Source organism: Diabrotica virgifera, chromosome 3 (assembly GCF_917563875.1).
Source record: "Diabrotica virgifera virgifera chromosome 3, PGI_DIABVI_V3a".
NCBI lineage: Eukaryota > Metazoa > Arthropoda > Insecta > Coleoptera > Chrysomelidae > Diabrotica > Diabrotica virgifera.
In genome coordinates, this window is record NC_065445.1 from 4367983 (window position 1) to 4384662 (window position 16680).

General features: G+C 31.6%; 1 protein-coding gene across 3 annotated transcripts; it reads left to right on the top strand.

Annotated features, from left to right (window-relative positions):
* Nucleotides 1-236: 236 nt before the first annotated feature.
* Nucleotides 237-16593, top strand: LOC126881774 (uncharacterized). 3 transcript variants are annotated; one of them, XM_050646259.1, is made up of 5 exons: nt 237-530; nt 7843-7956; nt 8611-8715; nt 9278-9385; nt 16387-16593. In XM_050646259.1, the coding sequence occupies exons 1-5, from the start codon at nt 368-370 to the stop codon at nt 16542-16544; spliced, it is 648 nt and encodes a 215-aa protein (XP_050502216.1). In that variant the 5' UTR covers nt 237-367; the 3' UTR covers nt 16545-16593. The 3 variants fall into 3 exon arrangements, with proteins under 3 accessions (XP_050502216.1, XP_050502217.1, XP_050502218.1); XM_050646260.1 differs by lacking the exon at nt 8611-8715; XM_050646261.1 differs by lacking the exon at nt 7843-7956 and having other exon boundaries at nt 243-530.
* Nucleotides 16594-16680: the final 87 nt, after the last annotated feature.

Below are 16680 nucleotides of genomic sequence, written 5' to 3' on the forward strand. Positions count from 1 at the left end.
CGTCAAACAGTAGATAACAGTGTACATTTGTTTGTAATGTAATTACAAACAATTGTGGCTATTACAAACAAATGTGGCTTAATCCCGTATAAACGTAATATTTAATTTTCTGTTTAATTATTGTTTAAGATTTAAATAATATTTTTAAAAGTATTAGTACAATACAATGAACAAACCAACCAAAAAAATATTGAGTTGATTAAAATAATGTTATTCGTAAATATTTTTTTATTTGTAGACTGTTGTGCACACATAAAAACTACAAATGGGAAACAAGATTTGAATTAAAAAATGACAAACAAAGCATTATTATAAAACATAAAGCTAAAATTATTTTGCTGTACATAATTTCATACAGACATTGAAGATGAAAGGTCTATATTTGTGGCTTTTTGTAAATTTATTAATTACCTACATCTCAGCTAAGGAACAAGAACTTCAAAAACAAGATGTACATACTAAAATATTGAAGTCGGTGAAGAATACGGAACACTTAAAAATTGTGCCAAAGACCAAGAGTTTAGGAAAAAGTAAGTATGTACTTCAATTAGCTTTTGTTTTTAAATCTTTATCATTAAAAATATATAATCTCTAACCATTCCCCTACATGGTCGTTTCAAAACAAAAATTACGACGAATAAGGCATCTTTAGACACGACGACGTTAGACCATAAAAACTGATAGACACGCCTTGTACCGAACCGTTGAAGCAAAGACCTTCCGCGAAAGTGACGTCACAATACGGCAAGAACTCGTTTGGATTCTTAGCAAAGCACTAATAAAATTACCCAATTTTAGATTAATTTTAGTATAACTTCAATATTTTGTAAAAAATATGGAAGAAGAATCATTAAGCAAAGTAATTCATAAATATTTTTGACTTAAAGTAATTTTGTAAAAATAAATGTTTTATTTGAAAGTATATCGTTGGTATATCTTTTCTTGTTTGATAATCAAAAATAAATTTAAAGGAGAGTAATTTTCTTTTGGGTGTAAGTTTCACGTTAGGTGAAAAAATATGTTAGAACATGATCAAACATATTATGTTCTTTGTATTCGTTAAACGCAGAACTATGCACGTTTAAGATCAATTTTGTCATTAATTTAGAATCGTTCAATTTTTTTGAATTGTGCCTACATAATTCTAATTTCGCTTTCAGCAATTTTGCAAATATGAATTACGTCTTTAGAAGGTTGAATTATAAAACAATTTTTGATATGCTATAATTTTTGTGTCTAAAGGCTGTATGACACTATGCATTTTATTGTATCATTTCTAATATCGTTTCTGATATCGTTTCTTGTATACATTTTCTTGTATCATTTCTTGTATGTACATTTGTGCCCTGTATGACACTATGCAAGTTCTTGTATCGAAAACTGTATGAAATTCGGCACGTGATTGGTCGAAATTTTATAATATTTATAAACTTTTAAAAACAAATATTTTATTGTTATAATAACTAGAATTTTTACGTTGACTGTTGATTATTTGTGTTTTTTATTTTGTTTTGATATTTGTGCTAAAATATTTGCATTATAATTATCTTCAGTTTGATCCAAATTGGAACTATTGTATTTTCCTCTATTAAAAAATTATGCAATATGAAACCCAAAGTTATTCTAAATATATGGTTATTAGTAGAACAGTAGTCCATACCAAACGGTATATTAAGTATCAATAAAATATTTATAAATAATACCTACAAAACACAAATAAATTTATCAAGACATAAATCATATGATCTCATTTTCAGCCGCCATTATGAGATTTAGAAGTTTTACCAGCAGGTTTTACGTTTTTGCTCTTTGCGCAGAAATTGGCGCAGTTATTGTACAAGAATCTGTGCCTGACACAAATTCTTGTATCGTTTCTGATATCGTTTCTTGTATCTGTGTATGACACTATACATTTTTTTGACATATCAGAAACGATATTAGAAATGATACAAAAAATGCATAGTGTCATACAGCCTTTATGAATGGACATTGTAAATTATAACATTCAATTGCACACAAACATAAATATGTCACAATTTAATGTTTTCTTAACTTTCTTAACTACAAACCCAGCGATATAGTCAACAGCATCACAAACATAAGCTGAGTGTTTTTAAAAAACTTAAATTATTTACAGTATAAGCATGGTTACTAGTTATTATTTCCCTATTATTTTCATCAGTTATAAGGTTGTCAATGAGTTGATGATCAACAGTTTTCATTTTCACAGTATTTGTTGTGCTCATTGCTAAATTTATGGAAGGTGCCTGTTCTATACAATTAGCCTGGGTAGATCCTGTAACACTTGTGTGCATTAAGAGTCTTTTATATGCATCTTTAAATTGTTTTGTCGTTGGGTTGTTGTTGTAATCTCCATGACTCCTATAATAGAACTAAAGAAAACTTCTAAGTGATCCGGAGAAAGTTTATAGGCTGAAAGATACTTCAGACCTCCATACATATTAATTATCCTTCACGTAATTTTTCCAAATTCGCATTATTGGCTTTAAATTAATGATCATACCAATAAAACCCGTTTTTCTTTGGCTTATATGCAGTGGTTCACCATTGTTGGAATATTTGAGTGAATTAAGATACTTTATAAATTTTTAAATTTTTTGAAAAATCGCTTGTTTATTATGCTGCTGTAAAGTGGATTTTAGGTGTTTTTCCCCTTTTTTTGTCGCTGCGTACAATTAAATGCTCTGCAAGATAACACCATAATTAAAAAATTAGTGTATTGGAAAAATTTTAAATTGGAACACTTTAAAAAGTTTACAACGCCTATAAACACTTCTAATCTCTAACGTTTTCTGCCGTAAACTGACGTCACGCACAGCTGCGTGAATCGTTTTATGTTGGCTTCACTCTTCGAGACGAGAGAATAGCATTATGGCGTGTCTATCAGTTTTTATGGTCTAAGACGACGACGAATATAGAAATAAGGCGACGAGTCTAATAGAATTTAAATATCTAAGAACAACAATAATGACAACAAAATAGAACAAGAAGTCGAAACGCTCATACGGACGGGATATTTCTTTCCAATGCAAAATCTAACGAAGTCAAAAATCCAGATATACGAGACTACAATATGATCAGCAGTCGCATATGGAAGCGAAACATGGTCGCTAACAAAAAGAGAAGTAAATAATGCTGATATGGGGACGCAAAATCCTAGGAGAGATATTATATTATGGCCTTTGCGGGATGCCGTGACAAGCAAATGGAGACATATGCACAACAGCGAGTAAGTCTCTCTTCGGAAAAGAAAATTTAGTAAGGTATATAAAGACTAATAGACTAAAATAGACAGGGCATGTGATAAGCAGTAACGACAATCGCCTTATAAACAATGTGTTTTGGGAAAACAGATGGGTGAGGGTCTGTAGGACGGCCTATAAAAAGGTGGACAGATCCAGTCAGAGAACATCTTTAGAAAATGGGAGTGAAAAAATGGAAAATAGTGGCACGGGAAAGATAAACATGGAAGAAAGCGTGACAAAATGTCTTATAAGGAGTTATAAATACATTAACCCATTAACGCAAAGAAAAATAAATTTTTGATATCGACAAAATTTATTAAAAATCTTTAAATATAACAGTATTCTGTACACAACGTAAGAAGAAAATTGTTTGTAAATGAAATAGTAATGGAGAAAAAAACTGCTCCCATATGGGACCACTAGGCGCAAATCCGATAGATGTTCATTAAGAGTTACTTGGTATGAAAATGGCGAAACAGTCAATAGAAAAGACCACATCAGATTTGCAGTACAGTGGAACCCCCATAAGTCTGCCTCCGATAACCCGGAAGTCCGGATAACCCGGACCGATTTTTATCAGACAAACATTTCGACAATAAAAATGTATGTAATATAATATTTGAGAGATGATGGGTATTTGTGTAATTTTTTAAAAAAGACTAAAAGACTATTAAAAAATTATTTTTTAAACAATGTTCCTAGTCTTCACTGTTATTAAATAACATAACATCGTTGCAATTGAGACCGTATTGTGTGTAGTACAGTCGTATTATTCGCTTCCGTTCTGTAATCGTTCGTAAATCTATTCATATTTTGTGTTAGCGTGTTTTTTTTGTCTACGTTGTGAACGTTGTCTACGAAATGAACAATACTCTATACTCTATACAACTATATGTAATTTAGATTTGTACTGTGCATATATATTTCATGTTATTTCAATTATAACGGAGTTTATCTGTAAGTATATCGTATTTTATTAATTTTTACCATTTTCTCCGGCTAACCCGGATTTTCGATAACCCGGATCGACCGCGGTCCCGATTAATCCGAGTTAACGAGGTTCCACTGTATATTATTTTCCTCCGGACTAAAAATCCAATCCCTTCGCATCTTTTTCTTTTTTTTCTGTTACAGAAACCACAAAATGATTTAATCCGTTATACCGAATAGGGCTTTCATCGATTGTCATTTGTTTCGAGCTTCTGTCATGTGTCACATAATATTAATATATCTACGCCATACGTCTTTGGTTTGTAATATTGTTATATACCAATAACGTATGACGTAAATATATTAATATTATGTTACACATGACAGAAGCTCGAAACAAATGACTGTGAATGAAAAGCCCTATACCTCCAATTCGAGATTCATTTCTTGCAGCTGCGGCCACTTACTATTCCTGATGATCTCGATGAGTTTTTAGCTCTTAGATCTCTATTTTTGGATAATAGCTCCGTAAATTCCAATTGGCTAATGTTACGATCAGATTTTATATAAAACTATCATGCGTTTTGAATGTTCGTGTCCACTAGGTATGTAAAAATGGACCAATACCATTTTTTGGAACGGAATTGAATTCAATAGCAAGATACATTGCTTTCCATTAAATCAGTACCACCCATATTATTATGTATTGAGTATTGTATTGTAAAACAATATTTTTGCCTCAGAACAGCAATGTTTCTTCTCCTGTCTTGAAAACCTTTTAGCAGGTCTAGTTGGTGTAATCCAAAAAGTTTTGTAGGGCATACTTTAAGTAATCAGACTCTGGAAAATCATACACTGTAGAAACCAAATATCCATTCTTCGCAAAAATCTGCATTTAGCTGCCGCGTAAATATAAATATACCTCCACCAGTTAAAGTTAGCGCAGATAGAATTGCTCAGCTAGTAATGGGTAAATCTAAATGGCTTCTTCTATGATCTTCTTAAAGTGCCTATCCGTTTCGGATGTTGGCGATCATCATGGGGCTATCTTGACTTTGTTTAGCGCAGCGCGGAACAGTTCAGTGGTAGTCGTGTTATACCACTTACGAAAATTTTGAAGCCAGGAAATGCGTCTTCTTCCCGGTCCTCTTTTACCATTTACCTTCCCTTGGAGAATCAGTTGGAGAAGGTCGTAACGTTCACGATTTCTTATTACATGTCCTAGATATTCCAATTTTTTTGTTTTTATGGTTATGAGAATTTCACACTCTTTCCCCATTCTACGCAGAACTTCCACATTGGTAATTCGGTCAACCCAGGATATACGTAAGATGCGCCTATAACACCACATTTCTAAAGCCTCGAGCCGATTCATAGATGCAACCATTCCGTAGAGCAGAACTGAGAATATGTAGCATTTCAACAGACGGTATTTTGTTTTTAATGCTATGTCTCGACTGTTGAAAATGGGTCTCATTCTAACGTATGCTGTTTTCGCCCATATTATTCGCTGTTTAATTTCTGTTGAGTGGTCCCATTGGCTATTTAAATTCGTACTCAGATATGTATATTGCTCAACTCTTTCGATATTCTGTTGGTTGATTGTAAGTTGAGCGTTTAGTATTGGTTTCTTACTAATTGTCATAAATTTGGTCTTCTTTATGTTAAGAGCTAGTCCGTATCTGTTGCTGACTTCTGTTATACGATTTGTTAATATCTGTAAATCATTGAGATTATCGGCAAAAACTATGGTGTCATCTGCATATTTAATGTTACTCAACCAATCACCATTTATTAATACTCCTTTGGCACAACCGTCTAAAGCTTACTTAAATACCCATTCAGAGTAAATATTGAATAGTAGTGGAGATAAAATACAGTCCTATCGTACTCCTCGTTCTATTGCAATTTTATCAGTTAACTGGTCTTTTATTTTGATTTTGGCCGTTTGATTGTAATAAATGTTTCTGATAATTCTTAGATCTTTGTTGTCAATTCCAATTTCTTGTATTAGAGTTATTAATTTGTCATGTTTTACTCTGTCAAATGCTTTCTGGTAATCTATAAAGCATACGTATATATCACAATTTACATCTATGCACCTCTGAAATAGCACTTGCACAGCAAAAAGGGCCTCCCGTGTTCCCAGAACATCACGAAATCCGAATCTTCTTCTTCTATGATCGTATCTTTAGCAGTGCCTCTGATTCTAGTATCATCCGAAAATACAATTTTCGCGCCTGAAGATAGCTGGTTACTATTTAAATTATCAATAAAACCCGCGTCATCTTCATCGACCGGATCTTGTTCTGTCAAAATGTTACTAGCTGGAGATTCTATATAAACGGCAGAAAAATCGTTATTACTTTCGTTTATTACTTTCGTTTTTTTTTTTCGAAAGCAATATCGAGATCTTCTTTTAAAGAAATTTGTCGAAAAAATAAGAAAGGTAAAAAAATAGTGAAAACAACATATCCAGCAAACCGCCTAGCGGTTCCATTTGGGAACACACATATTTTTGGCGTCATGACGGAAAAACCAAAAGATGAAATAATATGAAAACCTGTACAATTTATTTATTGAAGTTTGTAGAAAATCTTTTAGAAACAAAAACGAGGATCCTACTGCAAAAAGTAATAAATAAAACACTTACACGAAACGAATGTCTATATTTTGGCACAAACAAAACCAACCGTAAATTCAAAAAGTTATTATATACGCAAATAGGTATTAAACTAAATTTAAGTTGTTCATTCAAAAAGGGGTAACCTTGAACTACAAATAGGCCGACTCTCTCTGCGAAATTTTACCTAACAATGTGGTAAATAGGTTCCGATGGCTACGAATTCTGGTGGCTTCATATGGTACCCGTAGCCGTTAATGGGCCAATGATGATGACTATTCTTCTACACGTGTTTCAAGCTTTACCTTTCATCAGGAAGACTTTGTGAGACAACTGAATTGAACTGACACGTACCATCCAGGTGACAATTTTAGTAAAATACTGCACCAACATGCTAATAGCGGCTTCTAACGAGGAAAAATTAAGTTAAAGTTGTTAACGATTAAAGTAACCTGTATATCTAAGAAAGATAATAGCTATCAGGCGAAGTTAGCTATCATGCTAACATATTAATAATTTATCCTTATCAAACTAATTTTCGTACTCTTTTCGTGGAGTATAAATGGTAAAGAAATTTTTCATTAACTTTCCTTTAATCCCTTATTTATTTTTTTACTTTAATTTAAAGATCTTTATTCTTTTAATTATTTTAAGAAAATTTCTTGTTTTTCAAGTTGTAGCTTAAATTGGGACTCCGATATTCAACTTTCATACTAGTTTTGGGAGGTGCCTGGGTGGTCTGCCAGTATTTCTCTTCCATTTTAATCTTTGCAAGCCTGTTATCACCACATGGTCTCTATATTATGCTGTGTACTCTAGAGCATTTTACAACGGTCTCCATAACACTTTGCTCTCAATTTTTTTATGTCCTCACCTTTGTCTACACTCCTTGTTTTTCCGTATTTTTTATTTAGGCAATATATAGGCTCATCCAGAATTCTTGCACCTTTATTTAATATTTATATTGTACATAAATTTATGCACAAGATGAAAACTATAAGTGCTTTTTTGTAATTTTCTTAGCTGCTCACATCCCAGCTATAAAACAACATGTGCAAAAACAACAAGCACCTACAGTATCGAAATCGATGAATAACTTGGAAAAGTTTTTCCCCAATTTTATGGGTTTAGGAAAAAGTAAGTATACAGTTCAATTAGCATTAGTGCTCAATCGCAAATTAATCCCTTAATTTGTAATCTCACATTAATCATAACTTCCTAATATAATTGCATATTTCACCGTGTATAATTGTGAAACATACCGATTAATAGTTTAATCACCAGTTTATTAAACTGAATGAATTGTCAAGTAGTTTTGCAAATAGTTTCACGTTTAAATTATATTTGTCAGCTTTCAAAGTATGTACAAAGTTTTTGTTACTAGGTATGCTAGATGCATTAACCTCTATGCTGAAGTATACATTATTGGTGAACTTATAAATTAGGGGATTCGGGCTTTTTTGTGCGTCGTCTACTTAGAATAGTTACCTCATTAACATCTCTAGTACATAATTCATTGTTTGAAGTTACGTCCACAGAGTGTAATTATCAGTAGCTATCAATTGGCTAAATTTGTCTTTCGGCAAAAGGATCTGCCGGGAACTGGATGATGGTAGCTCAAGACAAGGAGACATGAAGAAACTTAGAGGAGGCCTATGTTCAGTAGTGGACGAGAACGGCTATATTATGATAATGATAGGTATTTTTAGGCGGCTCGCACCTTTGTTTTGAATTTATATTGTAGATAACGCATATTTAAGACGAAATCCGTATATTTTGTAATTTTTTTAGTTAACTATATCTCAGCTACGGAACAGAAACTTCAAGAACAACAAGCTGTATTGAACTCGATGAATAACATGGAAACCTTTTTCCCCCTTATGGGTTTAAGAAAATGTAAGTATTCACTTCAATTTGCATTAGTTTATAAAAAGTTCTCAATAACTTTCTTTTAATTCTGTTAACTGACATTTTTCTTTAAATTGACCGGACCAATTTATTTTTTTAATACGGGGCCATATCTATTATTCTTCACAACATCAATCAGCCAATCGCGTCCACTGCTGGACATAGGCCTCCCTCAGTTCTTTCCAGTGTTCTCTACGCTTGGCCGGTTGTAGCCAATTTCTCGCTACTCTTTTGATGTCAATCTGAGAGCCAATTTTACTTGAATACTTAATTCGATTTCAAAAAAGTTAAGGTGCACCTCCAGTCGGGAGGGGATGAATATGACGTTTATGATATTAGCGCTAGAAAGTGTCCCCCTTAAGTTAAAAGTTGATGTATTTCAGCATTTCTTTTTAATACAAAATTCTTTCTAATAGGTCATGTTCAAATTAACACACTATATAAGTCCTTTCAAACGGATTGCAACTTTCTTTTGTATTTATATTTTACATATCTTTACGCTTATTTAAGCTGAAAATCGTATAAATGTGCATTTTTGTAATTTTTTTAGTTAACTACATCTCGGCTGCGGAAGAGAAACTTCAGAAACAACAAGCTGCATTGAAATCGATGAATAACATGGAACAGTTTTTGCCAAATACAAGGGATTTCGGAAAAAGTAAGTATATGTAAGTATATATTCTACAGGGTTGCGAGAAAGTCTGGCAACACGGTAATTTCTCGGAAACCGCTAAAACGATTTTTATGAATTTTGGTGGGTGAGGGTCTTTTAATACGGCCGCTATTATAGTGGTAATTATATTGTTATTAAATCTTCTGTTTTTCTCGAAATATAATGAACTTTCTTATTTCAAATGGAACACCCTGTATATTTTTGCGTTTTGGAATTCCCAAGATATACTGATTATTTTTCATATGATATTCCCTATACTTAAATGCCATAATTTCGGAGTTATCGCTACATTTATTAAAAAAAATTTTTAAACAATTTATAAAAATCAATTTTTTCGCCCCGGGTAGACAGTATTTTAGGTTCATTGTATCATTGTGAACAAAAAAGGTCTTTTGTAATTTTCCTCTAATAAAGTTAATCGTTTCCGAGTTAGAAACAATTTAAAACTGAAAAAATCGAAAAATGACGATTTTCTAGGTTCAAAAACACAAGTAAAAATATTATTTTTGAAACTACGAAATACCGAAATTCAAGTTGAACCCTCATTTTATCAGATACAGGTAAGCAATTTGGTCTTGTTTCATTTTAAAATATTATTTTTTAGTTGTTAATATTTTAGAATGTTAACCTGACGCGGACGATTGTTATCCTTTTTTTTTTAATTTTGGTGTTGTTTTAATAAAAAAATTTTGAAAGTGGTAATATCAAAATTAGTTTTTTAATTAAATAAAATACAAATAAATTTTGGGTATATTTAATTCGTTGAAATTATATAATAGAAGTATAACTTCTTACGTGCGTACAAAGTACACACACATTATTTTTTTACTTGTGTTTTTGAACCTTGAAAATGGTCATTTTTCGTTTTTTTCAGTTTTAAATTGTTTATAACTCGAAAACGACTAATTTTAGAGAAAAATTACAAAAGAGCTTTTTTGTTCCCAATGATCCAAAGAACCTAAAATAATGTCTACCCGGGCCGAAAAAGTTGATTTTTATAAATTGTTAAATTTTTTTTTAATAAATGTAGCAATAACTCCTAAATTATGGCATTTAGGAATAGGGAATATCATATGAAAAATAATCAGTATCCCTTATAGTCCAGGGCGCATCTCTTTTGAGATGGACGTTGAGAGGTGACTCAATTTTTTTTGCAGAAAATGCTTGAAAATAACTCAAATAATAATATTTGAGTTATCCTCCCACTCAAATAGGTCCGGAACATTGTTTAAATAATCAAAATGTCAAAATATGAAGAACAAATTCGATTTTTTTCTTCGTTTTTTGATTATAACTTTAAAAGTATTCATTTCTGAGAAAAGTTGTATTGACATAAAAGTTGTGTAATTAAATTATCTACGACATAGAATTAACCAAAGATTTTAAAAATAGTCACCCTTGTTGCAAAATAGCACTAATTGCAAAAAAACCATACAAAAACAAGTATTCGCATTTTACGTTTTTAAACCATTCATGCTATATCTAGGACCTTTATATTTTACCTAGCAAAACTTTATGATATTATAGTAAAACAATACTGTAAATTTCATTAAGATCGGTTCAACAGATTTTGCAAAATAAATTTTGCAATCCAGCTTTCGCAAAAAAATTCATTTTTTCAAAATGTTGCAGGACTGAAAATAAAGCAGATGCAAGTTGATTTTTTTTGCCTATAGAAGTGTACTGTACCTTTCATTTCCAATTTGCAAAATTAAAATCGATTAACTAACACCGCGTCAGGAATTTTTTTAAATAAACATTCATTTTTGATGCTACGCGCAGGACAGCGATGTTCGATTCACACAAGTTGATTTCCACCAAAATTTCTTCCAATCTTTACCTAATATATTATTTTCTTACTCTATATTTTGTTCCATTTTAATATTTTAATTCCACAAAAATCAAACTAATTTTATTATTGTTTGTGAAATATTGTTTAAACAATGGCATATGTTTAAAAATAATAAACTTTTATTCTCTAAATTAAAATATATGCACAAAGAAAGTTTTTGCTAAAAAATGTGTTATTTAAAAGGAGAGAGTATGTGTTTATATTTTGCAATAAACAAATTTATTTATTTATATCGAAATGTAATAAAAATTAAAATGTATCAATTATTATCATAGGTCATTGGAATTCCAAATCAGAGCAAACTATCCGCTGTCCTGGGCGTAGCACCAATATTAATGTTTATTTAAAAAAATTCCTGACGCCGTGGTAGTTAATCGATTTTAATTTTGCAAATTACAAATGAAAGGTACAGTACACTTCTATGTGAAAAAAATTTCAACTTGCTATCTGCTTTATTTTCAGTCCTGCAACATTTACAAAAAATGATTTTTTTTTGCGAAAGCTGGATTGCAAAATTTATTTTGCAAAATCTGTTAAACCGATCTTAATGAAATTTACAGTGTTAATTTACCATATCATAAAGTTTTTCTGTGTAAAATATGAAGGTCCTAGGTGTAGCATAAATGGTTGAAAAATGTAAAATGCAAATACTTGTTTTTTATGGTTTTTTCGCAATTATTGCTATTTTGCAACAAGCGTGACTATTTTTAAAATTTTTAACCTATTTTGTGTTATAGGAAATTTAATTACGCAACTTTTATGTCAGTTCAACTTTTCTCGGAAATGAATACTTTCAAAGTTATAATCAAAAAACGAAGAAAAATATCGAATTTTTCCTTCATTTTTTGACATTTTGATTATTTAAACAATGTTCCGGACCTTTTTGAGTGGGAGGATAACTGAAATATTATTATTTAAGTTATTTTCGAGCAATGTCTGCAAAAAAATTTGAGTCACCTTTCAACGTCCAAATGTACTAATATTTTTACAGATGCGCCCTGGTCTATTAAGGATTCCAAAACTTAAAAAATATACAAAGTTCAGTAGATTTCCAGAAAAACGGCCGATTTGACAACAATGTAATTATCACTATGATATCGGCCGCATTAAAAGACCCTTACGCACCAAAATCTATAAAAATCTTTCTAGCGATTTCGCAACCCTGTATGTAAATAATATACGAAAAGTAATACTCACACCTTCGTCTCTCCTACCATTCGTAGACCGGTTTCTGCATTTCTGCGTCATCAGTACTACTTTATAGAAAAGACGAAGACTAAGAATATTCCTTTCGTATATCGGAGGCCGCATACAGCCAAACAGTCATTCACATGAAACAATCCAGATTGCACCAGTCTGTAAATGACTGTTTGGCGGCCTCCGATATACGAAAAGGATATTATCAGTCTTCGTCTTTCCTATAAAGTCGTACTGATGACGCAGAAATGCAGAAACCGGTCTACGAATGGTAGGAGAGACGAAGGTGTGAATATTGCTATTCGTATATTATTTACACATTATTTTCATACTTTTTAAAGTAGAAAGTAGCAATTATTGCCTTTTGTTTTGGCGCTCTAGATATTTTGTATTAAATACAAATGTTTTGTTATATGCCCTTCAACTGTTTGGCCGTTATTCTTCTTTTTGCACAATTAATATCACCACATCCCTATAATATTATACAGGGTGTCTGCGTAACTTGGAACCATATGGGAAACTTTTTTAATATCAATTTTACGAAAAAAAGTCATTCTTTATAAAGTGCTCTGCATAGTCTAAAACCTAAGATGCAATCATCAGATATCAAATTTTGTCAACAGTATACGAGGTATGTCAAAAAATATGAATTTTGCTAAAGAGCAAACTACCTTTATATTTCAAAATATCAAAAAATTTCATTATCAAAAGTGATTTGTAATTAAAAACCATATTCAAATATGCAATAGCAGCCTTCTTCTTGAAAAAAAATTTCTTAAATTTTCCTAAATTACCGATTCCGAACATCATTTTTATTTATTAGACATGTAATAACTCTTTTATTAATAACTTTAGGAAAAAAGTTATTCTTCATAAAAATCTGTGCATGGTCTAGACCTCAAGATGCAACCGTCAGTTATCCAAGTTTGTTAATTTTATACGAGGTGTGTCAATATGAATATAGAAAGAATTCTTTCTAAATTCTTTCTAAATTCATATTATTTGACACACCTCGTATAAAATTAACAAACTTGGATAACTGATGGTTGCATCTTGAGGTTTAGACCATGCATAGATTTTTATGAAGAATAACTTTTTTTCCTAAAATTATTAATAAAAGAGTTATTACATGTCTAATAAATAAAAATGATGTTCTTAGTCGGTAATTTAGGAAAATTTCAGAATTTTTTTTTTTCAAGTAGAAGGTTGTTATTGCATATTTGAATATGGTTTTTAATTACAAATAACTTTTCATAATAAAATTTTTTGATATTTTGAAATATAAAGGTAGTTTGCTCTTGAGCGAAATTCATATTTTTTGACATACCTCGTATACTGTTGACAAAATTTGATATCTGATAATTGCATCTTAGGTTTTATACTATGCAGAGCACTTTATAAAGAATGACTTTTTTTCGTAAAATTGATATTAAAAAAGTTTCCCATATGGTTCCAAGTTAGGCAGACACCCTGTATAATCCGCCGCTCTAGAAGAAGAATGGCGTAACTGCAAATTTTGTCAATTCCTGTTTATTGCGTAATTAACTTCTAAAACACTGTGTACAGATGATAAAAAACGAGAGAACTGTAATCATGTGCTGAACCACTACAGGGTAGTTGCGTCGATATTGAAATACGCGCCATTTTTGACCTTGTTTCCGATGCACAATGACGCAACTGTAGATAGGGTTGAAAATGGGAGGATTAAATTAAGGCAATGAAATTAGAACCAATAGGAAAAAAAACAAAAGCCATCGTTGTGAGAATAAACGCCATACCGATTATAGTCTAAGAGCTAGTGAACCCTCCGATTAACGGTCTTCTTGTAAGGTAAAACCATGATCTGGCAGGCATCAGCCCTGCACGTGTATCTACCAGGTGAATCTAAAAGTGCATAGTTTAGGGGAAAAATAAACTTTCTCCTGTAAAGTTTAAATTTAAGTATGACTTTGAGTAAGTCATTTAGAAGAAAGTGTACAATGACAGGCGATTCTGAACAGTACAAGACCTTGCCAGGCGAGGGGAAAGATTAGGGGTTTTTCCTAAAATTATTTTTTTTGCATCGAACAAAGTCTTTTTTAGGTTTTTTGAATCACTCTAAACAGAAAAGGTCTTTAGTGACTTTTCTCTTAGGTTAATAGTTTTTGTTATATAAGCGATTAAAAATTTTGAAAATTGCGAAATCGGCCATTTTTAACCCTAAATCGGACATTTAACTAAAAATTTCAATGTTGCCAAGGTAGATAGATATTCTTTAAACATTGTTTGAAGAAATCCCGAAGAGTTTTTTTGCAATACAATATCGAAAACCCCTTTGTTTTTTAATTGCTAATCAAGCGGGCGCGACACTGTAGTATCAGTGAGGACGTTTGAGTTTGCATATATTCATTATCTCGAGAATGGGCGAATTCGAAGACAGGTCGATTTTTATTTTTAAATTAGGACTTTTTGGCATATATATAATACTAGTGACGTCATCCATCTGGGCGTAATGACGTAATCAATGATTTTTTAAATGAGAGTAGGGATCAGTGATAACTCATCTGAAGGGTTATTTAATTCTCTATTCACGAATATAAACATTAACCTAATTATTTATACAGGGTGTACAAAAAATTTTTTTCTTCTTTTTGTCTAAATTAATTTAATAAAAAAAAATTTTGTACACCCTGTATAAATAATTATGTTAATGTCTATATTACTGAATATAGAATTAAATAACCTTTCAAATGAGCTATCACACAACCCCTAGTCTCATTTAAAAAATCATCGATTACGTCATCACTCCCAGATGGATGACGTCACTAGTCTTATATATATATGCCAAAAAGTCTTAATTTAAGAATAAATCACACAACCCCTACTCTCATTTAAAAAGTCATCGATTACGTCATCACGCCCAGATGGATGACGTCATTAGTATTATATATATGCCAAAAAGTCCTAATTTAAGAATAAAAATCGACCTGTCTGAGGATTTCCTTTCAAGTTTGCCCTTTCTTGAGATAATGAATTTATGCAAACTTAAACGGCCTCACTTATACTACAGTGTCGCGCCCGCTTGATTAGCAATTAAAAAACAAAGGGGTTTTCGATATTGTATTGCAAAAAACTCTTCGGGATTTCATCAATCAATGTTGAAAGAATATCTATCTACCTTAGCAACATTGAAATTTTTAGTTAAATGTCCGATTTAGAATTTAGGGTTAAAATGGCCGATTTCGTAATTTTCAAAATTTTTAATCGCTTATAATATAACAAAAACTATTAACCTAAGAGAAAAATCACTAAAAACCTTTTCTGTTTGGAATGATTCAAGAAACCTAAAAAAACTTTGTTCGATGCAAAAAAAAATAATTTTAGAAAAAACCCCTAATCTTTCCCCTCGCCTGGCAAGGTCTTGTGCTGTTCATAATCGCCTGTCATTGTACACATTTCTTCTAAATGACTTACTCAAACACATAGTTAAATTTAAATCTTACAGGAGAAAGTTTATTTTTCCCCTAAACTATGCACTTTTAGATTCACCTGGTAGATACACGTGCACCGCTGATGCCTGCCAGGTCATGGTTTTTAGCCTTGGTGTCCTATGAATTATCACTATACAAATTTCAAGCCTTACAGGAAGACCGTTAGGTTCACTAGCTCTTAGGCTATTACTGGACGATGCTTAATTACTATTTTAAATATTTAAAAACACCCTGATATTTTGCAAAATAACAAGACACTTACTCAACACACACACTACAGATTACACCTGAGTTAGTGTTAAGTTATACAATTACGTGGCTAAAGGTTCTAGTTCTAAACCAAGGCCAGAATCAGAGAAAAAAAAATCGTTTTTTGCACTCCTGAAAAATTTTGCTTTTTGCAGTTACGTCCTTCTTCTCCCTGTCCCGCGAATTATAACCCATATAATCTTGTGCTTTTCTTTTAGCGATATTTTCCTTCTCCCCTGGATGCTGGTCCTCCCAGTTTGGAAGTTGTGAGTATTTAGAATGTGAGAAGTGCTGCTCTGGAGACAAAGGGGTCTGCAAAGGTTACTATTTTTTTGGTATCTATCAATTTTCATATTGCGATTGTTTCTTTTATTAAACTAAAATATTATAGTACGACATTTTTGTAATAAAAACAAACAAACATTTTTGTACCATTTCTGTACCAAACATCCTAAACTTATCTGGATAGAATTAAATAAATGAAGTATAAATAAATTAAGTTTTTTTAACAT

Excerpts from the sequence above, each read along its gene's own strand:
- LOC126881774 (XM_050646259.1), top strand. The coding sequence starts at position 368 with ATGAAAGGTCTATATTTGTGGCTTTTTGTAAATTTATTAATTACCTAC. Across the intron at positions 531-7,842 it reads GACCAAGAGTTTAGGAAAAA|CTGCTCACATCCCAGCTATA; the intron begins GTAAGTATGTAC and ends TAATTTTCTTAG. Across the intron at positions 9,386-16,386 it reads TACAAGGGATTTCGGAAAAA|CGATATTTTCCTTCTCCCCT; the intron begins GTAAGTATATGT and ends CTTTTCTTTTAG.